The following is a 26529-nucleotide window of genomic DNA, read 5'->3' on the forward strand; positions in this document are numbered from 1 at the left end:
TTTGTGACATCACACAATGCTCACTGTGACATCACAATGCTGTCTGTGACATCACACAATGGTCTTTGTGACGTCACACAGTGCTCACAGTGACATCACAATGCTGTCTGTGACGTCACACAATGCCCACTGTGACATCACAATGCTTTCTGTGATGTCACAGAATGCTTTCTGTGACGTCACACAATGCTCACTGTGACATCACAATGCTTTCTGTGATGTCACACAATAGTCTTTGTGACGTCGCACAGTGCTCATTGTGACATCAGAATGCCTTCTGTGATGTCACACAATGGTCTTTGTGATGTCACTCAATGCTCACTGTGACATCAGAATGCTGTCTGTGGCGTCACACAGTGCTCACTGTGACATCACAATGCTTTCTGTGACGTCACACAGTGCTCACTGTGACATCACAATGCATTATGTGACGTCACACAGTGCTCACTGTGACTTCACAATGCTTTCTGTGACGTCACACAGTGCTCACTGTGACATCACAATGCTTTCTGTGACATCACACAATGGTCTTTGTGACGTCACACAGTGCTAACTGTGACATCACAATGCGTTCTGTGACGTCACACAGTACTGTGACATCACAATTCCTTCTGTGATGTCACACAATGATCTTTGTGATGTCACTCAATGGTCACTGTGACATCACAATGCTGTCTGTGACGTCACACAATGGTCTTTGTGACGTTACACAATGCTCACTGTGACATCACAATGCTTTCTGTGATGTCACACAATGCTCACTGTGACATCACAATGCTGTCTGTGATGTCACACAATGGTCTTTGTGAAGTCACACAGTGCTCACTGTGACATCACAATGCTGTCTGTGACGTCACACAGAGGTCTTTGTGACGTCACACAGTGCTCACTGTGACATCACAATGCTTTCTGTGACGTCACACAATGGTCTTTGTGACGTCACACAATTCACTCTGTTATGTCACACAATGGTCTTTGTGACGTCACACAGTGCTCACAGTGAAATCACAACGCTTTCTGTGACGTCACACAGTGCTCACTGTGACATCACCGTGCTTTCTGTGATGTCACACAATGGTCTTTGTGACGTCACACAGTGCTCACTGTGACATCAAATGCTTTCTGTGAGGTCACACCATGGTCTTTGTGACGTCACAAAATATTCACTGTCACATTACAATGCTTTCTGTGACGTCACACAATGCTTTCTGTGATGTCACACAGTGCTCACTGTGACATCAAATGCTTTCTGTGAGGTCACACCATGGTCTTTGTGACGTCACAAAATGTTCACTGTCACATCACAATGCTTTCTGTGATGTCACGCAATGGTCTTTGTGACGTCACACAATACACTGTGTGACGTCACACAGTGGTCTTTGAGATACCATACAATGCTAAGTGTAACATCACACAATGGTCTTTGTGACATCACAATGCTTTCTGTGACGTCGCACAATGGTCTTTATGACGTCACACAGCGCTCACTGTGACATCACAATGCTTTCTGTGAGGTCACACTATGGTCATTGTGATATCACACAACGATTTTTGTGACGTCATATAATGGTAATTGTGACGTCACAAAATGGTCTTTGTGACTTCACACCATGCTCACTGTGGCATCATAATGCTATCCGTGATGTCACACAATGGTCTTTCTGACGTCACACAATGCTCACACTGATATTAGAATGCACTCAGTGATGTCACACAGTGGTCTTCGTGATGTCACACAATGCTCCCTGTGACGTCACAATGCATTCTGTGACGTCACACAATGGTCTTTGTGATGTCACACAGTGCTCACTGTGACATCACAATGCTTTCTGTGACGTCACACAATGGTCCTTGTGGCGTCACACAATGCTCACTGTGACATCACAATGCTGTCTGTGACGTCTCACAATTGTCTTTGTGACGTCACACAGTGCTCACTGTGACATCACAATGCTTTATGTGACGTCACACAGTGCTCACTGTGACTTCACAATGCTTTCTGTGATGTCACAGAATGCTTTCTGTGACGTCACACTGTGCTCACCGTGACATCACAATGCTTTCTGTGATGTCACACCATGGTGTTTGTGACGTCACACTGTGCTCACTGTGACATCACAATGCTTTCTGTGACGTCACACAATGGTCTTTGTGACGTCACACAGTGCTCACTGTGACATCACAATGCTTTCTGTGACGTCACACCATGGTCTTTGTGACGTCACACAGTGCTAACTGTGACATCACAATGCTTTCTGTGACGTCACACAATAGTCTTTGTGACGTCACACAGTGCTCACTGCGACATCACAATGCTTTCTGTGACGTCACACCATGGTGTTTGTGACGTCACACTCTGCTCACTGTGACATCACAATGCTTTCTGTGACGTCACATAATGGTCTTTGTGACGTCACACAATGCTCACTGTGACATCACAATGTTTTATGTGACGTCACACAATGATCTTTGTGACGTCACACAATGCTCACTGTGACATCATAATGCTGTCTGTGACGTCACACAATGGTCTTTGTGACGTCACACAATGCTCACTGTGACATCACAATGCTTTCTGTGACGTCACGCAATGGTCTTTGTGACGTCACACAGTGCTCACAGTGACATCACAATGCTTTCTGTGATGTCACACAATGGTCTTTGTGACGCCACACAATGCTCACTGTGACATTACAATGCTTTTTCTGACGTCACACAATGGTCTTTGTGACGTCACACAATGCTCACTGTGACATCACAATGCTTCCTGTGACGTCACACAATGGTCTTTGTGACGTCACACAGTGCTCATTGTGACATCACAATGTTTCTGTGACGTCCACTATGGTCTTGGTGATGTCACACAGTGCTCACTGCGACATCACAATGCTTTCTGTGACGTCACACAATGGTCTTTGTGACGTCACACAGTGCTCACTGTGACATCACAATGCTTTCTGTGATGTCACACAATAGTCTTTGTGACGTCACACAGTGCTCACTGTGACATCACAATGCTTTATGTGACGTCACACAGTGCTCACTGTGACTTCACAATGCTTTCTGTGACGTCACACAGTGCTCACTGTGACATCACAATGCTTTCTGTGACGTCACACAATGGTCTTTGTGACGTCACACAATGATCACTGTGACATCACAATGCTTTCTGTGACATCACACAATGCTTTCTGTGACGTCACACAATGGTCTTTGTGACGTCACACAGTGCTCACAGTGACATCACAATGCTTTCTGTGAGGTCACACCATGGTCTTTGTGACGTCACACAATGCTCACTGTGACATCACAATGCTTTCTGTGACGTCACACAGTGGTCTTTGTGACGTCACCCAGTGCTCACTGTGACATCACAATGCTTTCTCTGACGTCACACAATAGTCTTTGTGACATAACACAGTGCTCACTGTGACATCACAATGCTTTCTGTGATGTCACACAATGCTCACTGTGACATCACAATGCTTCCTGTGACGTCACACAATGGTCTTTGTGACGTCACACAGTGCTCACTGTGACATCACAATGGTTTCTGTGACGTCATACAATGGTCTTTGTGACATCACAGAGTGCTCACTGTGACATCACAATCCTGTCTGTGACGTCACACAATGGTCTTTGTGACGTCACACAATGCTCACTGTGACATCACAATGCTTTCTTTGACGTCACACAATGGTCTTTGTGATGTCACACAATGCTCACTGTGACATCACAATGCTTTCTTTGACGTCACACAATGGTCTTTGTGATGTCACACAATGCTCACTGTGACTTCACAATGCTTTCTGTGACGTCACACTGAGCTCACTGTGACATCACAATGCTTTCTGTGACGTCACACAATGGTCTTTGTAACGTCACACAGTGCTCAATGTGACATCATAATGCTTTCTGTGACGTCACACAATGGTCTTTGTGACGTCACACAGTGCTCACTGTGACATCACAATGCTGTCTGTGACGTCACACAATGCCACTGTGACATCACAATGCTTTCTGTGATGTCACAGAATGCTTTCTGTGACGTCACACTGTGCTCACTGTGACATCACAATGCTTTCTGTGATGTCCCGCAATGGTCTTTGTGACGTCACACAGTGCTCACTGTGTGACATCACAATGCTTTCTGTGATGTCACACCATTGTCTTTGTGACGTCTCACAATGCTCACTATGACATCACAATGCTTTCTCTGATTTCACACAATGGTCTTTGTGAACGTCACAGAATGGTCTTTGTGATGTCACACAATGCTCACTGTGACATCACAATGCTTTCTGTGACGTCAATGACTGGTCACTGTGATGTCACACAGTGCACTCAGTGATGTCACACAATGCTCAATGTGACTTCAAAATGCTTTCAGTGATGTCACACAATGTTCACTGTGACGTCACAGAATGCTCACTGTGACATCACAATGCGTTCTAAGAGGTCACACAATGGTCTTTGTGACGTCACCCAATGGTCACTGCAACATCACACAATTCTCACTGTGACATCATAATGCTTTCTGTGACGTCACACAATGCTCACTGTTACATCACACTGCTTTCTGTGACATCACACAATGGTCTAGTGATGTGACTCAATGGTATTTATGATGTCACACACTGCTTTCTGTGACGTCACACAATGGTCTTTGTGACGTCACACAATGCTCACTGTGACATCACAATGCTTTCTGTGACGTCACACAATGGTCTTTGTGACGTCACACAATGCTCACTGTGACATCACAATGCTTTCTGTGACGTCACACAATGGTCTTTGTGACGTCACACAATGCTCACTGTGACATCACAATGCTTTCTGTGACGTCACACAATGGTCTTTGTGACGTCACACAGTGCTCACTGTGACATCACAATGCTTTCTGTGACGTCACACAATGGTCTTTGTGACGTCACACAATGCTCACTGTGACATCACAATGCTTCTGTGACGTCACACAATGGTCTTTGTGACGTCACACAGTGCTCACTGTGACATCACAATGCTTTCTGTGACGTCACACAATGGTCTTTGTGACGTCACACAGTGCTCACTGTGACATCACAATGCTTTCTGTGACGTCACACAATGGTCTTTGTGACGTCACACAGTGCTCACTGTGACATCACAATGCTTTCTGTGACGTCACACAATGGTCTTTGTGACGTCACACAATGCTCACTGTGACATCACAATGCTTTCTGTGACGTCACACAATGGTCTTTGTGACGTCACACAGTGCTCACTGTGACATCACAATGCTTTCTGTGACGTCACACAATGGTCTTTGTGACGTCACACAGTGCTCACTGTGACATCACAATGCTGTCTGTGACGTCACACAATGGTCTTTGTGACGTCACACAGTGCTCACTGTGACATCACAATGCTTTCTGTGATGTCACACAATGGTCTTTGTGACGTCACACAGTGCTCACTGTGACATCACAATGCTTTCTGTGACGTCACACAATGGTCTTTGTGACGTCACACAATGCTCACTGTGACATCACAATGCTTTCTGTGACGTCACACAATGGTCTTTGTGATGTCACAATGCTCTGTGACTTCACACAATGGTCTTTGTGACGTCACACAGTGCTCACTGTGACATCACAATGCTTTCTGTGACGTCACACAATGGTCTTTGTGACGTCACACAGTGCTCACTGTGACATCACAATGCTTTCTGTGACGTCACACAATGGTCTTTGTGGACGTCACACAATGCTCACTGTGACATCACAATGCTGTCTGTGACGTCACACAATGGTCTTTGTGACGTCACAGAGTGCTCACTGTGACATCACAATGCTTTCTGTGACGTCACACAGTGCTCACTGTGACATCACAATGCTTTCTGTGACGTCACAGAATGGTCTTTGTGACGTCACACAGTGCTCACCGTGACATCACAATGCTTTCTGTGAAGTCACACAATGGTGTTTGTGACGTCACACAGTGCTCACTGTGACATCACAATGCTTTCTGTGACGTCACACAATGGTCTTTGTGACGTCACACAGTGCTCACTGTGACATCACAATGCTTTCTGTGACGTCACACAATGGTCCTTTGTGACGTCACACAGTGCTCACTGTGACATCACAATGCTTTCTGTGACGTCACACAATAGTCTTTGTGACGTCACACAGTGCTCACTGTGACATCACAATGCTTTCTGTGACGTCACACCATGGTCTTTGTGACGTCACACAGTGCTCACTGTGACATCACAATGCTTTCTGTGACGTCACACAATGGTCTTTGTGACGTCACACAGTGCTCACTGTGACATCACAATGCTTTCTGTGACGTCACACAATAGTCTTTGTGACGTCACACAATGCTCACTGTGACATCACAATGCTTTCTGTGACGTCACACAATGGTCTTTGTGACGTCACACAATGCTCACTGTGACATCACAATGCTTTCTGTGACGTCACACAATGGTCTTTGTGACGTCACACAATGCTCACTGTGACATCACAATGCTTTCTGTGACGTCACACAATGGTCTTGTGACGTCACACACTGCTCACTGTGACATAACAATGCTTTCTGTGACGTCACACAATGGTCTTTGTGACGTCACACAGTGCTCACTGTGACATCACAATGCTTTCTGTGACGTCACACAATTGTCTTTGTGACGTCGCACTATGCTCACTGTGACATCACAATGCTTTCTGTGACGTCACACAGCGCTCACTGTGACATCACAATGCTTTCTGTGACAGTCACACAATGGTGTTTGTGAAGTCACACAGTGCTCATTGTGACGTCACTCAATGCTTTTGTGACAGTCACACAGTGTCTTCTGTGACGTCACACAATGGTGTCTGTGACTTCACACAATGCTCTCTGTGACGTCACACAATGCTCACTGTGACATCACAATGCTTTTGTGATGTCACAGCAATGGTCTTGTGACGTCACACATGTGCTCACTGTGACATCACAATGCTTTCTGTGACGTCCCACAATGGTCTTTGTGACGTCACACAGTGCTCACTGTGACATCTCAATGATTTCTGTGACATCACACAATGGTCTTTGTGATGTCACACAGTGCTCACTGTGACATCACAATGCTTTTTGTGACGTCACACAATGGTCTTTGTGACGTCACACAATGCTCACTGTGACATCACAATGCTTTCAGTGACGTCACACAGTGCTCACTGTGACATCACACAATGCTCACTCTGACAACACAATGCTCTCTGTGACGTCACACAATGATCTTTGTGACATTACAATGCTTTCTGTGATGTCACACAGTGGTCTTTGTGACGTCACCCAAGGGTCTTTGTGATGTCACACAATGCTCACTGCGACATCACAGTGCTTTCTGTGAGGTCACACAATGGTCTTTGTGATATCACCCAATGGTCCTGCGACATCACACAATTCTCACTGTGACATCACAATGCTCACTGTGACGTCACACAGTGCTCACTGCGACATCACACTGCTTTCTGTGACATCACACAATGTTCTTTGTGATGTCACTCAATGGTCTGTGACGGCACACACTGCTTTCTGTGACGTCACACAATGGTGTTTGTGACGTCACACAATGCTCACTGTGTCATCACACAATGCTCACTGTGAAATCACAATGCTTTCTGTGATGTCACACAATGGTCTTTGTGATGTCACACAAAGATCTCTTTGACGTCACACAATGCTGTCTGTGATGTCACACAATGCCCTCTGTGATGACAAACAATGCTGTCTGTGACGTAGAATCATAGAATCATAGAATCAGCCAGGTTGGAAGAGACCTCCAAGATCAGCGAGTCCAACCTATCACCCAGCCCTAGCCAGTCAACCAGACCATGGCACTAAGTGCCTCAGCCAGGCTTTTCTTGAACAACCCCAGGGACGGTGCCTCCACCACCTCCCTGGGCAGCCCATTCCAATGCCAATCACTCTCTCTGTGAAGAACTTCTTCCCAATATCCAGCCTGGACCTACCCTGGCACAACTTGAGACTGTGTCCCCTTGTTCTATTGCTGGTTGCCTGGGAGAAGAGGCCAACCCCCACCTGGCTACAATGCCCCTTCAGGTAGTTGTAGACAGTAATAAGATCACCCCTGAGCCTCCTCTTCTCCAGGCTAAACAGGCCCAGCTCCCTCAACCTCTCCTCATAGGATTTGTGCTCCAGGCCTCTCACCAGCTTTGTTGCCCTTCTCTGGACATGTTGCAGCACCTCAACATCTCTCTTGAATTGAGGGGCCCAGAACTGGACACAGTACTCAAGGTGTGGCCTGACCAGTGCTGAGTACAGGGGCAGAATAACCTCCCTTGTCCTACTGGCCACACTGTTCCTGATGCAGGCCAGGATGCCATTGGCTCTCTTGGCCACCTGGGCACACTGCTGGCTCATCTTTAGCCTACTCTCTATCAGTACCCCCAGGACCCTTTCCTCCTGGCTGCTCTCCAGCCGCTCAGTCCCCAGCCTGTAGTGCTGCTTGGGGTTATTGTGGCCAAAGTGCAGAACCCTGCACATGGCCTTGTTCAATCTCATCCCATTGGCCTCTGCCCACCCATCCAGCCTGGCCAGGTCCCTCTGCATGGCTCTCCTACCTTCCAACAGCTCCACACCTGCTCCTAGCTTGGTGTCATCTGCAAACTTACTGATGCTGGACTCAATCCCCTCGTCCAGATCATCAATAAAGATATTGAACAGGACTGGGCCCAGCACTGAGCCTTGGGGAACACCACTAGTGACTGGCTGCCAACTGGATGTGGCACCATTCACCACCACTCTCTGAGCTCTGCCATCCAGCCAGTTCTTGATCCAGCACACAGTGAATCTGTCCAAACCATGAGCTGCCAGCTTGGCCAGGAGCTTCTTGTGGCAGACAGTGTCAAAGGCTTTGCTGAAGTCCAAGTAGACTACATCCACAGCCTGCCCCACATTCACCAGGCAGGAACCTGATCATAAAAGGAGATCAGGTTGGTGAGGCAGGACCTGCCCTAACTAAACCCATGCTGGCTGGGCCTGATCCCTTGGCCATCCTGGAGGTGCTTTGTGATGGCACTCAAGATGACCTGTTCCATCACCTTGCCTGGCACTGAGGTCAGGCTGACAGGTCTGTAGTTTTCTGGCTCCTCCTTATGACCCTTCTTGTGAATGGGTATCACATTGGCAGCTTCCAGTCTTCAGGGACCTCTGCAGTGAGCCAGGACTGCTGATAAATGATGGAGAGTGGCTTGGCCAGCTCAGCTGCCAGCTCTCTCAGCACCCTAGGGTGGATCCCATCCGGTCCCATGGACTTGTGAGGATCCAAATGACACAGCTGGTCCCTTACTGCTTCCTCATGGATTAGAGGGGGACTGTACTGGTCCCTGACTCCATCCACCACTTCAGGAGTCCAGCTGTGCTGGAGACAACCTGTCCCACTAGTGAAGATTGAGGCAAAGAAGGTGTTAAGCACCTCTGCCTTTTCCTCATCCTTTGTCACTATGTTCCCCTCTCTATCTAGTAAGGACTGGAGGTTGTCCTTGGCCCTTCTCTGCCATTCAGATATTTAAAGAAACACTTTTTATTTTCCTTGGCAGCCGTGGCCAGCCTGAGCTCCAAATGGGCTTTTGCCTCTCTCATTTTTCCTCTACAAGACCTAGCAACTTCCTTGAACTTCTCCTGGGACACCTCCCCTCTTTTCCAAAGGTGATACACTCTCTTTTTAATCTTTAATCCCTTCAGCAGCTCCCTGCCCATCCAGCCTGGCTGCCTCCCTCGTCGGCTCATCTTCCGGCTCAGTGGCCCTGCCTGCTCCTGTGCCTTCAGGAGTTCTTTCTTGAAGCAGCTCCAACCTTCCTGGACCCCTTTGTTTCTAAGGGCTATTTCCCAAGGAACTTTCTGAATTAGTTCCTTAAATAGGCTGCGGTCTGCCCTGAAAACTCCACTATCTTGTGATCACTACACCCCAGGCAGCCTGAGTGAGATTGATTTATTTGGGTGTGCTTATCTCTTTTCTCTCTCCGTGTCTTTGGGAAAAGGAGGGGGAAGAGGGGAGGGCACTCTATAAATTCTATAAATTGTCATTGGGTCTATTAAATTTATTAGAGTCTCTGGGAACCTGCATTTGAACCCAAGACAATTTATTTGATGTCTCAACGTGGGGCTAGGTAGAAAGAATTCTTTCAGAGAAGATTTGGAAGTTAAAAAATGGATATTCTGAGAGTCTTAATCATTCACGCTTTTGCATGGCTGTTTTGGTCCTGGCTGTTAAAGTTTATCAGTTCCCATGTCTTCTGGATTGTCATTGGTATCGTCTGGGAATATTCTAAGCATTTGCCTGTCCGAGTCTATGCCTATTTCCTGAACTCTGTTAGTAATCTCACTGTGTTTAGAAATGTTTCTGGAACATGGAATCAATCTGAGTATATGTGTTGGGACACAGAAGCTCCAGATATTTTGGGGGAGAAATGGTACTGGATAGCTGTTATTTCACTGTGTCTAAATGTGGTTTGGGGAATTTACAATGTAGCTCTGAGCTGGAACACGTGGAGACCCCAGGTGGGCACCGCCATTAGGATGCTTAGGGGGAGGGGTGGCTCTCACTGCCCTGGCTGCAGCTGCGGGGGTGGGCGACAGGTCAGAGCAGTCCGACTGGTCAGGCAGCCCCGAGCGCAGGCACCACCCCTAGCGCGGCTCCGCCCCGAATTCTGCCCCCAGTCCCACCCAGGGCAGCCCCCCGGACCCTCCCCCCCACAGCCCAGCCCCCTCCATCTGGCTCCAATTACCACGCGGCAAGTCAGATCAAACCCGAACCCTCCCACAGACACAGATCCAGGGCAAGGGACCTCTTCAGGAACCAGCACCCCCCAGCAACAGCAACCAGCTGGAAATGGACCTGATAATGGAGTTATCCTTATCAGCTCCATGCCCAGAAAGGAAATCAGGCACACAAGGCAGGAGTATGCAAGGGCAAACGGACAGTCCCTTTTAGCCTGGCTTTTGAAATGTTGGGATGCAGGAGCAGAAACCGTGGACCTAGATCAGAGGGAGGCAAAGCAGCTGGGATCCTTGTCGAGGGATGGGGGTGTAGATAAAGAGCTGGGAAGACTCGATGGTACCCACTCACTTTGGGCCAGGCTTCTCATTGCCGTCAGGTACAGGTACCCAACTAAGGATGACATGATTTTCCATGCCCTTAAATGGACAGATATGGAACAGGGTATCTCATACCTGAGGCAAATGGCTGTACAGGAGATAATCTATGGAGCCGGCCAGATGCCCTCGGACCCTGATGATGTCCGCATGAAGCCAGCCCTCTTAAAGAAACTGACCCAGTGTGCCCCTTCCACATATGTCCCTACACTGGGAGCACTGCTGCTGGGCAGAGACCCCAACAACCTTCCCACAATCAGGGAGTTTGTGAATGACCTAAGACAGTTTGTAGTTTGTCGAGGAAAACCTTAATTGCCACTGTAGAGACCCTCACCCAAGAAGTGAACGAGCTAAAAGCCTCTTTCTCTGAAATGCAGAAGGCAGAGGACGACTGCTCTTCACCTTCAGAATGGGTGCAAGTCTCAGCTGTCAGGAACACACACCACCGTGCTCCTCCTCCTCCCCGCAGGAGACCAGCCCAGAGCAGACAGGGGACACACAGGGGTTCACTTTGGAGAACACTGTGTGAGCATGGGGAAAACATGGACAGATGGCATGGCCAGCCCACCTCAGCTCTATGGGCCAGAGTAAGGGAACTGCAGGGGACAAACACAGGGAATAACTCTTCCAGAAGAGGGGTTGCCCCAGTGTCCCGCAGGCAGCCCTCTCGCCCAAGGGGTGGTGAAGCCAGTAACTCAGGTCCATGTGCCTCATGCAGTCACACTGCTCAGAATTAGAGGTGCCCTGTCTCCAGCCAGGCGGAGGCCAGGGATAACAGAGTATATTGGGACATGTTTGTGAAATGGCCTGGCACTTCTGAAGCCGAGAAGTACAGAGCGTTGGTAGACACCGGTGCCCAATGCACTCTGATTCCCTCCAGCCACAGGGGGACAGAAACTATTACAATTGCAGGAGTCACAGGGGGGTCTCAGGAGTTGACTGTGCTGCAGGCTGAGATAAGCCTCACCGGGAATGTGTGGGAGAAGCACTCCATAGTAACTGGCCCTGATGCACCTTGCATCCTGGGGATCGACTTTCTCTGGGAAGGGTACTTTAAAGATCCGAAAGGTAACAAGTGGGCTTTTGGCATAGCAGCTGTAGAGACTGCAGACAAAGAGCAGCTGTCTATCATGCCTGGCCTGTCAGATGACCCTTCCGTGGTTGGTACCCACAAGGTGGAAGATGTTAAGTTACCTATTGCTTCTCGTGTAGTTCATTGCAGGCAATACCGCACCAACAGAGACTCCCTGCTACCCATACAGCAGCTGATTCGCCGCCTCGAGCAGCAGCTTGTCATCAGCAAGAGCCACTCGCCCTTCAACAGCCCGATATGGCCAGTGCGAAAGGAGACAGGGGAGTGGAGAATGACTGTGGACTTCAGAGGCCTGAACGAAGTGACTCCTCCAATCAGCGCAGCCGTGCCTGATATGTTGGAGCTGCAGTATGAACTCTCAGCTTCTCTTGAGCTGAGAGGAACGGAAGAATAACCTCGGCAGGATGCATCCAGAGAGAGGCTGCAAAGAGCCTTTCACTGCAGCAGAGGCTGCTCAGAGAGACAGGTCTGTCTGCCTGCAGCTGGCCTGCCTGCTCCTCTGCAGAGCAGGCTGAAGGTGAGAGGAAAGCTGCCACCTGAAATGCTCTTGCTTCACCTTCAGAGGTGTCTGAAGCAGACTGTCAGCGCACGTCTGCTACAAGAGGTTATGCTGTGTGAGCTGCCATGGGCAGTTGCTGGTTTGACCTGCTCACCCTGAGCTGCAGACCTGAGTCATTTCCTCACCAGGTTCAGAAACCAGTTTGGACTCCCAGCAAGATCTTCTGAAGAACTTCTGCTCTGTCTCAGCTGCCTTACCCTTCCAGGAGCTATCACAGCACAAGTGCAGCACACAGATACTGTGCATCTTGAGCAGAACCCAGGCTGAGCTTTACTGCAGTCCTGGAGAGGGGCTGAAGGGCAGCAGCAGGGGAAGCTATTCATTACACAAGCAAACCAACAAAAGTTCTCCATCCATAAAAGTCACCAGCTCCTTCTCTGCCTGGATGCCTTCCTGTGTACACTGCCCTGGGTGATCCTGCTTTTGGCAGGGGTTTTGGACTCGATGATCTCTGGGGGTCCCTTCCCACCTCTACCACTCTGTGTGACTGTGACGTTGGAGGCTGTGTTTGTGCCACACAGGTACCATGAAGCCCTGGTTCAGCAACACTTGGAAACCTGTTTGCACCTTGCTGATGTTGTGGCTCCACAACACACTTCAGAGTGCTTGGCAAAGCAGGGGCAGTGGGGAAGGGTGGATGCCCCCTGTGCCACTGGGACAGCGTGGTGGTGGGGCAGGCTGTGCTGGCAGCCCTCCAGGGGCCTCCTCATCTCTACAGAATTAGTTAGCTTTCCAGAATTAGCTAGCTAGGGATCTGTTCTGGATGGCAGAAGGTCACTGCAGCCCCAAAATTCCCCCCTCGGCATCTGTTTCTCCTCTGATGTCCTCTCAGGTGTAGGAATATTCTGCTAAGCTGCTGCTCTCTGGGTGATTTGTGCTCCAGAGCTTCTCATCACAATCAATTGCTTTCTCTTACAAATGGAGCTAAGATGATGACTCCTTGTACAGCCCACGCTTGCCTTTACAAGATGTAAGGTCATGGCAGAAGCATTTGAGCATTGAAAGCAGTAGGAGCATTCTACACTGCTACTGCTTGAGAGAGGCTTAAGCTGCCCTGGCTGGGGCCTGCTGTGTCCTTCTCTGCTCACTGAGGACTCCAGGCCAAGCTCCTCGGCTTCTTCCCAGACCTGAACTGGACCTTCACCAGCTGGGTGGCTGGATAAGTAAAGTGCTGTTTGCCAGGGAAAGGTACAAGCTTTGTGCCTGTCTACTTTCTGCCCTCCATGACCTTTCCTGCCCTTGTCTGGGCAGCAGCCATCCCTGTGCCTGAGCAGCTGCCAGCACATGGCAAAGGCAGCAACGGCTTCGAGTGCAAACACAGTGCTGGGTGTGGCTGGAAGCTGGTTCAAAACGTAACCCATTAATTCAGGCAGAGCAAGAGGTGATGCACAGCCCATGGTACAGATGGTGCCTGGCAGCCTGCACGGAGCCTCACCAGGGGCTGTTTAGTGAGGATGCGTTGGCAGAGCTGCCCGAGGGCTGCCCTGCGAGCAGTTTGCCTCCCAGCAGGTACAGCTGCTACAAAACAAACCACTTTCCTGGAGAGTTTCCCTGGGGCTGCAGGGCCCTAAGCAGCTGCAGCCATGGGAAAGGCTGAGCAGGAAGCAACCGGCGCCGGCCCGGGCAGAGCGGCAGAGGCGGGGCCGCGGGGGGCGGGGCCTAGGTGGGCGGGGCCGAGCCCGCATCGGAACCGCCCCGAGCGCGTGTCAGAGCCGCACCTGGCAACGGCCACAACAGTACCGGGGGAGCCTCAGCCGGCAGCAGGGGAGAGACCTGCTGGAGGTAAAGAGGGAGCAAAGCGTCTGCAGGGGCAGGACAGGGCACCCTTGTGCTCCACAGGTGGCCTTTGGGCCAATGTCTCCAAAGGTGGCCCTGAGGCCACTCATCCAGAGGGAGCAAAGTGTCTGCACAGGCAGGACAGGGCACCCTTGTGCTCCACAGGTGGCCTTTGGGCCACTGTCTCCTAAGGTGGCCTTGTGGCCACTCATCCAGAGGGAGAAATCTCTGCACAGGCAGGACAGGGCACCCTTTTGCTGCACAGGTGGCCTTTGGGCCACTGTCTCCAAAAGTGGCCTTGTGGCCACTCATCCAGAGGGAGCAATCTCTGCTGGGCCAGGACAGGTGTCCTGTGGACAGCTCTCTCCAGAGGTGGCCTTCAGCTCACCCTTGGAGGCAATGATCTCTCCAGCAGGAAGGATGCTCCTGTGCTCCACCTGCTGCTCTCCGAGGTGCCCATGCAGGAGCAGGATCCAGGCTCTGTTGTTGCCCGGGAAGGACAGGGACGTTTCACCTGTGCCCCTCAGCAGTGGCCTTGTGGCTGCAGGCGCTGCAGAGGCAGTGGAGTTACCTGCTGAGAGCTGCGAGAGGAAGAGCAGAGGCTGACACACGCTGCTGGAGAGGAGAAGTCATTGCTTGTGTCGGTGCCTGAGGCTGGACTCTGCTGGCAAGCTGAGGGGAGTGTGTTCCTGAGGAGCCCTGCAGAGCTTCAGCATCTTCATTCCCTGCCCATGCAGTGCCAGCAGTGCTAAGGAGTGGGGTGCAGAAGTGTTGGAGGAGGTGGCAGAGCTTCGGGGCACCCCTGCACTGCTGGCAGGCGTGGCAGGACTCTTGCTCCTGAGGTCGACATTTGGCCACTCTGGCAAACTTCAGGCTGAGGGTGAGCAGGGCTTGGGATTCTGCTGGCAGGCTGGCGGTAGGCAGCAGGGCTTGCTCAGTGCTCAGGGCGTTGCCGATCGCTGCTGCTCTGGGGTCAGGAAGGAATTTTCCCCCCCGGGGCAGATTGGCACTGGTCCCCAGGGGGGTTTTTGCCTTCCTCTGCAGCATTGAGCATGGCCACTTGCAAAGGCTCCTCTGGCCCCTGTTGGCTGCTTTATTGCCTCCTGCTCATGCCACAGGAAGATGTCTCACGCCCTGCAGCTAGGGGAGGAGGCTTTTTTTCCCCCTGATGGCCTTTGCAGTGTCCCCGGGGTTTTTTTGCCTTCCTCTGGTGCACTGAACACTCTAAAGGTGGCCTTCAGGCCATGCATTCAGGCACCTCCAAGACACACTCAAGCTTGCAGCACCAGAGAGCTCTGCTCTTGTCTGGCCTGAGCACTGTGCTGGTGCTTGTATGGTCACTGCCTCTGAAACAGCTTTAAAAAGCCACATCAAATAAACTCCTTTTCCAACTTGTATGTCTTCTGGTTGGTGTCCTTTGCAGCTTGCAATGCCCTCACTGTTTCTCCACTTTCCCTCTCCTCCCCTTCTGCCTGTGTCTAAAGTGTGATGTCCCCCACGTGTCCCCTGTATGTCTGAGGTGGCTGCTGCCAGCAGCCTCCATCCCCTTCTCCAGGCTGCTGCTGCTCCTGAGCTTTCCTTTTTCTCTGCAAGAGCTCACAGGTGCCTGTGCTTAGGAGCTTTATTAATGCCTGAAAGAAGTGGAACCTTTCTCTGGTGCTGCCACAGCCCCACTGGCAGTGCCACTCTGCAGCCTAAGCATGACAATCACATCAGGTGACAGCCAAGCAGTGGCAACATCTCGCTCTGAAAATGACTAACAGCAGGAAAGGGTAAAAGCTACTCCTGGGCATAGCATTGCTGCTTTTCTCCATGAGGAGCAGTGGACACAGGCTTTCTATCCACTCAGCTCACACCATTATCTCCACACCCCAAAGTGACAGGAGTGCTCTGGGGGGAAAAGGGATTTCAAAAGCTGAAAGCTCTGCCTGTGGAGGAAGCAGGAGCCACAGCTGCCTGCAGGCTTTGGCTGCCACTGGATGCCAATGTGGACGCTGGGAAATCCCAGGCTGGGTGTCAGAGCATCCCAGCTTGGATGTCAGAGTACCCAAACCTGGATCTTGGAGCATCCCAACCTGGCTGTCAAAGGACCCAACCTGGGGAGGCTGTGGAGCCTCCCTCTCTGGAGCTAGTCAAGAACCGTCTGGATGCATTCCAGTGTGATCTGCTCTAGGTGATCCTGCTCTGGCAGGGGGGGCTGGACCAGACGATCTTCCGAGGTCCCTTCCAGCCCCTGACAATCTATGATTCTACGCTAGGAGAAGATCCCAGCTTGGCCGTCAGAGTGTCCCAGCCTGGGTGTCCCAGCACCCCAGCCTGCCTGCCCGGAGCGCTGCCGCAGAGCTGGGAATGACCTGTTCGCTCAGACGCACAGAAAGGTTTATCCCTCTGTAAGCAGGGAAGAGAAAAAGGAATTCCTCAAACGCTCACCCTGCAGGGAGCGCCTCTGGTGCCCAAGCAGCTGCCGCAGCGCCAGCACCAGGGCTGCGCTCCCCGCCCCAGACTCCCATCCCAAGCGCCCCGGGAGCAGCTGCCATGTCCGGGAGCAGCTGCCCAGGCGCAGAGCCCCGGCACCGGCACTGGGCTGGCCGGGGGGCGCTGGCCCCGGGCGGGCGCTGCTGGCGAGCGGTGGGCGCAGGAGCCGCCCCGGGGAGGGCGGCAGGAGGCGGGGAAGGGAGCGGGACCGGCGGGGGTCAGCGCTGCCGGGCGCCGGAGGGGCTTGTGCCGCTGCTCCAGCGCCTGCAGGCGCTGCTGAGGGTCTCAGGGGCAGGGTGGGACACTTGGAGAGGCTCAGGCCAGCCCCAGAGCCTTTCCCTTGTGCTCTCACGGAGCATGTGGGGCACACTGGGCCCGCGGCTGCGCAGCAGCTGCACCGGCGGCGTGAGCAGGGGCACCGAGCACCTGCGGGAGCCTGCGCTGCCGGTGAGACGGCTGGGCGATGGCTCCTCCCGAGGGAACGGGCAGGCAGGAGAAGGGGCTGTGCAACCCTCATGGGGCTCAGCAGGGCCAAGGGCAAGGTCCTGAGCCTGTGTCGGTGCATAGCCTGCTATGGAGACAGGCTGGGGGGTGGGGGTGAAGGGCTGGAGAGCAGCCCCGAGGAGAAGGACTGGAGGTGCTGGGGAGTGTAAAGCTGGGCATGAGCCAGCTCTGACCACTGCCGGCCCAGAGCCAGCCTGTCCTGGGCTGAGCCCAGCAGTGTGGGCAGCAGGGGCAGGGAGGGGATCCTGCCCCTTTGCTCTGCTCTGCTCAGAGCCCACCTGCAGTGCTGGGGCCAGCTCTGGAGTCCCCAGCACAGCACAGACAGGGACCTGCTGGAGCAGGGCCAGAGGTCACAGCAATGCTGGCAGGGCTGGAAGGGCTCTGCTGGGAGGCCAGGCTGAGAGAGTTGGGGGTGTTGAGCCTGAAGAAGGCTCCAGGGAGCTCTTCTGGTGGCCTTGCAGTGCTTAAAGGGATGGTCAGAAAGCTGGGGACAGAGTTTTGAGCAGGGCCTGTTGTGACAGGACAGGGGGTGGTGGTTTGAACTAAAAGAGGGAGATTTAGACTGGAGAGAAGGAAGAAATGTTTACTACTGAGGGTAGTGAGACCCTGTCCCCAGGGTGCTCAGAGGTGGGAGCTGCCCCATGCCAGGTCACTTTGGGGCTGTGAGCAACCTTCTGTAGTTGCAGATGTCCCTGCTGACTGCAAGGGAGTTGGCCTGGATGACCTTGAAAGGTCCCTTCCCACCCAAAGCACTCTGTAATTCTCTGAGGGGCACTTTTGTCCCTGCCAGGGCCGGGCCCCTTTGCCAGCAGCCGTGTTTCACCCCATGCTTGCCTCCAGCCAAGCTCTCCACCTCTGGCAACCACTCTCAACCTGGCTCCCACTTGCCTTTGTTTCTCTCATGCAGTGTTTTGTGTTAGGAGCTGGCTGCAATCTCTTCTGTGCAGCCTCTTCTCGTTCCTCAGCTTTGCCTGCCCACACACAGCTCCCTGCTCCCTCAGCAGCCCTTTGGGTTATACATTTCTTTGGCTGGCTGCTAATTGACTCCATTAGCCTGCAGACCTCTGTGTGCAGCACAGCTCTGAGTGATGCTGTGGCAGCACAGAGACAGCACAGAGACCTCCTTTGCTGAACACCTTTGCCTGCAGCTTCCTGACTCACTGGGAACGCTCAGCTGGCCCTGTCCTGTCATTGCCAGCCTGTTCCCAGCCCTGCCATAGCCTGCTGAGTTTGGTGCCTGAGATCAGAAACCCTTCTGGGAGCCTCGAACCAATCCTGTCCACATTCCTGCTCCTGCCTGCAACCCTCTGGTGAAAGTACAACGCAGCTACATGACAGCCCTGGCTCTGTCTCTGTGCTTCGTGTTCCCTGGCCCTGCTCTGCCATCCCAGGCCTCGGTAGCCAGAGCCTCTCTATGATGTCACACTGCCCTCTCTAAGATGTCACACTGCCCTCTCTGTGCTGAGTTTACACAATCCCTTCGATGGCAGCTGGGAGCCCTCCAGGCAGGAAGGAGCTGCCCCTGGGGGACTACTCCTGAGTGTGGGCACTGTAGCACCTCAGGCATCTTCTCCTCCCCTGCTGGCCTACACTCTGCAGCCTCAAAACACAGCCCCAGGGCTGCAACTTTCCTCCCTCCTGCTTTTGTGCCTACGACCCCCTTTGGCACCGTGCCCAAGGGATGGGCTCAGAGCCAGGGGCAAAGAGCACAGAACCTTCCCCAATGGCTGGGCAGAGCAGCAGGAGCTGGGGGGCAGGCAGCCTCCAGCCCCCCTCAGCAGCACTCTGGCACAGCAGGCAAGCGAGCCAGAGCCCCTGCGGGCACTGCCAAGGGGGCAGGAGGCAGCCCCAGTGGCCTTGGCAGGATGGCAGAGCTGGGGGAAGCCACACTGGAGCCCAAGCCCGGGAGGAAGGGCTCGGTCCAGGCGCAGGCAGAGGGAGCCCCAGCCCCAGGGTGCCCCAGGGGAAGGCAAAAAGCATCCAGAGCAGCTCTGCAGAGCCAAAGGAGCAAAGCTTTACTGAAGGCAAGTGCCAGGAGGGGAACCGAGCTGCCAAGGGGGGAAAGGAAGGAGGGGACAGGTCCAAGGCTCTGCTCCAGCCTGGCAACTGCCAGAAGATCACCATAGAGCCATAGAATCAGTCAGGGTTGGAAGGGACCACAAGGACCATCGAGTTCCAACCCCCCTGCCATGGGCAGGGACACCCTACCCTAGAGCAGGCTGCCCAGAGCCTCAGCCAGCCTGGCCTTAAACCCCTCCAGGGATGGGGCCTCAACCACCTGCCTGGGCAACCCATTCCAGGCTCTCACCACTCTCATGGTGAAGAACTTCCTCCTCACCTCCAGCCTGAATCTCGTGGGGAGATTCAGCTTTGCTCCACTCCCCCCACTCCTGGCACTGCCTGGCAGCCTAACAAGTCCCTCCCCAGCATTTTTTAGGCCCCCTTCAGATGCTGAGTCCCTGCTCAGACTGGAGGCTGTGCCAGCAGCCCTCTTGCTCCCCAGACCTGACAGCCTCTGGCTCTCCCTTCCTTGCTGGCTTGGCTGTCTCATGGCAGCCCCCAGCTCTGCCGCCCCCAGCCATGGGGGTCCTGATGCATTTGCCCCTGCGCTGCTGGGGCAGAGTCGAGAGGCTGCTCTGCACCTGCCTGCTCTGGCATCCCCTCCTGCCACCCAGCCCTCCCTGAGGGCCTCACCTCTCAGGCTTGTGGCCCAGAGCAGAGCCTGAGGGATGGCTTCAAACCCATGGGCAGGGCTGCTACAGGGGTCATGGCTGCTGCTGTGCCCACCCAGCAGCTGGCACTGAGTGGGCCAGGGGAGCCACAGTGCTCCTGAGGTGAGGCCTGCGTGGGGCCAGGGCTGGGCTGGTCCCTGCCAGGAGCAGAGCACTCAGAGAATGCAGCCAGGGGAAGGGCCCCTCAAAGCTCACCTTGTCCAGCTGCTGCAGGCAGCAGGGACACCTCCAGCTGCAGCAGGCTGCCCAGGGCCACAGCAGGGCTCACCTGCAGTGTCTCCAGGGATGGCTCCTCAGGCACATCTCTGGGCAAACCTGCTCCAGCATCTCACCACCCTCCGTGCAAAGAGCTTCTTCTGATGCCCAGCCTCAGCCTCCCCTGCTCCACTGTCAGGCTACTGCCCCTCTCCTGTCACCACAGCCCTTCCAAACAGCCCCTCCCCAGCCTGCCTCCAGCTCCCTGCCCATAGTCAGATGCAGCTCTAAGCTCTCCCTGGAGCCTTCCCTGCACCACCTTGTCCCACTGCTGACCCTTCCCTCTGCTCTGCTGCTGCTGGCTGGGCTGAGGGGCGATGGATCCCTTTGGCTGGCAGCTTCAGCAGCCTCTCCTCTTGCCAGAGCTTGCTGCAAGTGCCTGTGCTGTGTGCCCTCTGCAGCGGTACAGAGCAGCTCCAGCAGCCAGTGCCCGGGGCGGCAGTGGCAGCAGGCAGCCTGGCATGGATGGCAGCAGCTCCAGCAGCCAGTGCCCGGGGCGGCGGTGGCAGCAGGCAGCCTGGCATGGATGGCAGCACTCAGCTCCTCTGGCACTGGCAGCTGTTGGCAGCAAATGCGTGGCAGCTCCGCAGGGGTCCTGCAAAGCTGACGTTCGCTGCTCGCTCCCAGGCTCTTGCACACCCAGGCACAGTTGCGGTGCCCTCAGAGCAGCCTCGGGGTGGGGAAGAAACTCTCCTCTAAGCTTCCTCCGCAGCCGCTCCAGCACCGTGTCCCCCACCCTGCCCGCACACCGCCGCAGCCCTGTGCCCATGGTCCCTGCACCTCTCCTTGTTCCAGGGCACCGCAGGAGGCTCTCGCTGAACGCCTGCGCTCCTGACGCGGCCACCCTGTGCCCTGGCCGTGGCTCGCCACCGCCCCGGGGCGCTCGGAGCCCTGCCCGCAGCAGCGCGGCACAGGCGGTGCGGGGAGCGGCGGCTCCTGCTGCGGGCTCGGCCGGGAGCGCTGCAGCAGCAGCTGCAAGGCGGCGGGGGGCGGGCGGCGGCGCCTCCGGCTCCGGGCGTGCGGAGCCAGGGCGCGGCGCCGGGCGGCAGCCGCAGGAGAAGCTGCGCCCGGGGGGGCGGTGCCGGCAGCTGCCGATGCGAACCGGGACCGGTCCGGCGGCGGCAGAGGCAGCGACAGCTCCTGCAGCCCCGCGGCACGCAGCAGCAGCGGCAGCCGCCGCTCGCCCCCCCCCCCCGCACCGCCTGCGGCACCGGCGCCAGCCCCAGGGGACCTCTCCCGCCCCGGCGGGGCCGGAACGCGGCAGGGCGCGGCCGCGGCGCGGCGGTGACGCCCCCGAGCTGCGCGCCCCTGAGTGGCGCCGCCGCTGCCGGCGCAGGGCTGTGAGGCACGCACGGCCCCGCGCAGCCGCCCGTGGCTGGCAGTGCCCGGGGCAGAGCTCCGCAGCGCAGCGATGGCAGCGGCGAGGAGAGCGAGGGGCTGGCAGGGAGCGCTGCAGGGGCACCCGCACAGCTCCTGGCTGCCAGCCAGCGGCACAGGCCAGAGCCCAGGCCCTGCGGAGCCGCAGCGGTGCGAGGCAGCGGCAGTGAAGCACAGGATGCGCCTGGGGCTGGGGGCAGCTCCCACACGAACCAGGTCGTGTTCAGCAGCTGGCAGCAGCGACAGCTCTGCCTCCAAGGGGGCCTGGGGGGAGGTGCCAGGCTGCTCCTCTTCCTGCTGGCACCCAGCAGCCAGAGCTGGCAGCCTTAGTGCGGCCCCAGGCTGAGAACATCCTGTCCTGGAGCTCTGAGCCTGCCACAGATGCATTTCCCCTCTCATCCTGCCGCATCCCTAAAGGTGCAGGTGCAGGCACAGCACTCCCTGTGGGCACTGACTTGGCTGGAGAGCAGAAAAACAGCACCAAAAGCTGCCAGCCTCGAGTGGGCCAGCAGAGAGGGACCCCAGAGCACAGCTCAGGACAGGGACATCTGCCAGCACCACCGGCTCAGGCTGCTCCGTTTGTAGCTGAGGGTCAGGCTGGCAGGGTGAGGAGTGGAGCTGCTGCTGCTCCACGCCGAGGGTCTGGAGCTGGACAGTTCCTTCCCTCAGCTGCTTGCGTCAGAGCTGCTGCTGCTGCTGCAGGAGTGGAACCTCCTGGTGCTCGTGGGGTCCCACACAGCCTGCGAGAGGCAGAGAGCAGCTCAGTTCCAGGCCTTTCACCAGCTTCGTTGCCCTTCTCTGGCCATGCTCCAGCACCTCAACATCTCTCTTGAATTGAGGAGCCCAAAACTGGACACAGCACTCAAGGTGTGGCCTGAGCAGTGCTGAGTACAGGAGCAGAATAACCTCCCTCATCCTGCTGGCCACACTGTTCCTAATCCAGGCCAGGATGCCTTTGGCTCTCTTGGCCACCTGGGCACACTGCTGGCTCATGTGCAGCTACTATCTACCAGTACCCCTAGGTCCCTTTCTTCCTGGCTGCTCTCAGCCTCGAGCACAGCCCTACGAGGAGAGGCTGAGGGAGCTGGGATTGGTTAGCCTGGAGAAGAGGAGGCTTAGGGGAGACCTTATTGCTGTCTACAACTACCTGAGGGGTGGTTGTGGCCAGGAGGAGGTTGCTCTCTTCTCTCAGGTGGCCAGCGTCAGAACGAGAGGACACAGCTTCAGGCTGTGCCAGGGGAGATTTAGGCTGGAGGTGAGGAGAAAGTTCTTCACTGAGAGTCATTGGACACTGGAATGGGCTGCCCGGGGAGGTGGTGGAGTCGCCGTCCCTGGGGCTGTTCAAGGCAGGACTGGATGTGGCACTTGGTGCCATGGTCTGGCCTTGAGCTCTGTGGTAAAGGGTTGGACTTGATGATCTATGAGGTCTCTTCCAACCTTGGTGGTACTGTGACACTGTGATGCTCTGTCCCCAGCCTGTAGTGCTGCTTGGGATTGCTGTGGCCAAAGTGTCGAACCCAGCACTTGGCCTTCTTAAATCTCATCCCATTGGCCTCTGCCCATCCAGCCTGTCCAGGTCCCCCTGCAGGGCTCTCCTACCTTCCAACAGATCAACATCTGCTCCTAGAGACAGCTGTGAGACATCAGAGAAAGGATTTTGTGACATCATAGAAGGGGTTATAGAGGGGGTCATGTGATGCCATGGATGGGATTGAGTGACATCATAGAGCTGGCTATGTGACATGTGCCATGGAAGGCATTGTGTGACATGGAGAGGGCTGCTTGATGTTGTAGTGGAGATTGTGTGACGTCATGGATGGGGCTGTATGTGACATCATAGAACAGGCTGTCTGACATCACAGTGGGGATTGTGTGACATCATAGAGAGGGTTGTGTGACATAGAAGGGATTCTGTAATGCTATGGAGAGATCTGTGTGGTGTCATTGATGGGATTCTCTAATGCCGTGGAGAGTGCTGTGTTACTTCATGAAGGGGACTGTGTGACATAATAGAGAGGGGTGTGTGACATCACAGAAGTAATTCTGTGATGTCATAGAGAGGCCTGTGTGATACCATGTCCAGAGTTACCCCAAACTCCTCCCTCTCGCTCTGTGGGTTTAAATGGGAGAAGAGAGGTGCCAAAACCTGCTTCCCCCCCACCTCCCAGCCTGCAGGCTTGAAGTGGGGCAGCAGAAGTGCCCTTCTGCAGGGGGGCTGACCCCTGTGGCAGGCAGCCCGCGCCGCAGTCAGGCTGGTGGTTGGCTGTGCTGTGGCGCCTGGATAAATGGGAATGGACACTTTGAGACTTTGCCATAGCACAGGAGTGACACAAGCAGTGAAAAGAAAAGATGCCAACATTCCCTACAGGAGCCTGAGTGAACTCTTCCCTGCTGCAGGTGACTGCTGGGTGTACTCTGTGCTTTAGGGAGTTAGCTGTTCATGCAAGGCTGCTTTGAAATTCAGCGTGGCTCACAGCATGGAACATTACATTTACATTGCCCTGGGCTGTAGCTTTGCTGTGCCCTGCTTAGTTCTGTTCTTTTCACAGAGATGATCTCTGTGGCTTGTTTCCACTTGGCAGAGCAAGAGGGGCTGATGTGAGGGTTCTTTCACCTTCTTAGAGGTTGCATTTGTGCTCATCTTTTTCCAAGGACAAAACAAATTCTGTCATCATCTGACCCAGAGGCAGTGGTACCCCATCCTCAGGAGCCTCAGAACCTGGCAGTCAATGTTCCCTGCTGCATTGGCCACACCAGTATGAAGTTCTGAGGGACAGAACTGGGCACATTGGTCAGTTACTGTGTTATGCTTCAAATCTTGAGCATGGGCAAAGAGGAAGCACAGCTTATACATCATAGAATCTTAGCCTGGCTGGGGCTGGAAAGGACCTTAAAAGATCATCTTGCTCCACCCCCCCTGCCAAGGGCAAGGTCCTATAAAAAAAGCCAAGAATTGGTTTTACTATGGACCAAATCTTCAGACACAAATCAGTCCAAATAGAACTGATTCAGGGAAAGAAAAAACAATCACAGAACCATGGAGTTGTTTGGGTTGGGAAACATCTGCCCCACTGCCTGACCACTCTCTCAGGAAATCAGTTTTTCCCCATATCCAGTCTAAACCTCCTCGGGCACATTTCAGGCCACTTCCTCTCATTAGAATCACAGAATGGTTTAGGTTGGAAAGGACCTCAAAGATCATCCAGTTCCACCCACCCCCTGCCACAGGCAGGGACATCTGCTAGAACAGGTCACTCAAAGCCTCATCTAACCTAGCTTTGAACAGCTCCAGGGAGGGAGCATCCACAGCCTCCCTGTGCAGCCTGTTCCAGTGTTTCACCACCCTCACTGCAAAGAACTTCTTCCTCCTAGCACCTGATATGAGGGGAAAAGACTAACCCCAGCATGATGCAGTTCAGGATGCTGCAGCTGTGTTTCACTCACATCCTTCTCCTGGCTTCCCTCCCGCTGCTCCTACAGGTCTCACTGAGCCTCTGCGCTCAGCAGTCTCATTGCAGAGGCCTCCTCCTGGTGCAGGGGAGGGGTAATGTGTTGTGAGCTGTCATCCCCTGGAGCCCTCTGCTGGGAGAAGTATGGGGCTAGTGTCGATGCTATCTTCTTCCTCACCGTAGAACCCAAAGAACTCTGGAGTCATGTTGAGGTTTTCTAGCTCACTTTTGTACCTTTTCTTCCCTTCCCTGCTCTGCAGCTCCATGCTGCATCCAAATTCCCCATGTAGGACGTTCTTTACCCATGCTGGATGTTATTTCTGTGCTCTCTTTGTTACCCCTGAGACTTTGTGCAGCTCCAGCTCTGCCTCTGTTACTGCTGTCTGTGCAAGCCTATGGCTGTACCACACAGAGGGAAGCAAACATTAACCATGCATAGAGTCACAGAATCACAGAATCAACCAGGTTGGAAGAGACCTCCAAGATCATCCAGTCCAACCTATCCCCCAGCCCTACCCAGTCAACCAGACCATGGCACTAAGTGCCTCATCCAGGCTTTGCTTGAACACCTCCAGGCACAGTGCCTCCACCACCTCCCTGGGCAGCCCATTCCAATGCCAATCACTCTCAGGGAAGAACTTCCTCCTAACATCCAGCCTAGACCCTGCCTGGCACAGCTTGAGACTGTGTCCCCTTGCTCTGTTGCTGGTTGCCTGGCAGCAGAGCCCAACCCCACCTGGCTACAGCCTCCCTTCAGGTAGTTGCAGGCAGCAATGAGGTCACCCCTGAGCCTCCTCTCTTCCAGGCTGCATCCCCCCAGCTCCCTCAGCCTCTCCTCACAGGCTTTGTGCTCCAGGCCCCTCACAGGCCTCTGTCGCCCTTCTCTGGACACCTTCCAGCACCTCAACATCTCTCTTGAATTGAGGGGCCCAGAACTGGACACAGGACTCAAGGTGTGGCCTGAGCAGTGCTGAGTACAGGGCAGAGTAACCTCCCTTGTCCTGCTGGCCACACTGCTCCTGAGCCAGGCCAGGATGCCATTGACTCTCTTGGCCACCTGGGCACTGCTGCCTCAGCTTCAGCTACTCTCTATCAGTACTCCCAGGTCCTTTTCCTCCTGGCTACTTTCAGCCACTCTGTCCCCAGCCTGTAGTGCTGCTT

At 54.2% G+C, this 26529-nt stretch overlaps 1 protein-coding gene across 1 annotated transcript in view; it reads right to left on the minus strand.

Annotated features, from left to right (window-relative positions):
* LOC135174248 (uncharacterized) overlaps window positions 1-25634 on the minus strand; it is a 51516-nt gene extending 25882 nt beyond the window's left edge. The window contains exons 1-5 of the mRNA XM_064141469.1: window positions 25547-25634; window positions 24600-24685; window positions 21323-22213; window positions 17404-17521; window positions 17151-17335 (exon numbers count right to left, since the gene is read on the minus strand). Of these exons, the coding sequence (XP_063997539.1) occupies window positions 17151-17335; window positions 17404-17521; window positions 21323-22213; window positions 24600-24685; window positions 25547-25634 (1368 nt within the window). The remainder of the gene's footprint in view (window positions 1-17150; window positions 17336-17403; window positions 17522-21322; window positions 22214-24599; window positions 24686-25546) is intronic.
* Window positions 25635-26529: the final 895 nt, after the last annotated feature.

This window comes from Pogoniulus pusillus, unplaced genomic scaffold (assembly GCF_015220805.1).
Source record: "Pogoniulus pusillus isolate bPogPus1 unplaced genomic scaffold, bPogPus1.pri scaffold_50_arrow_ctg1A, whole genome shotgun sequence".
NCBI classification, from domain to species: domain Eukaryota; kingdom Metazoa; phylum Chordata; class Aves; order Piciformes; family Lybiidae; genus Pogoniulus; species Pogoniulus pusillus.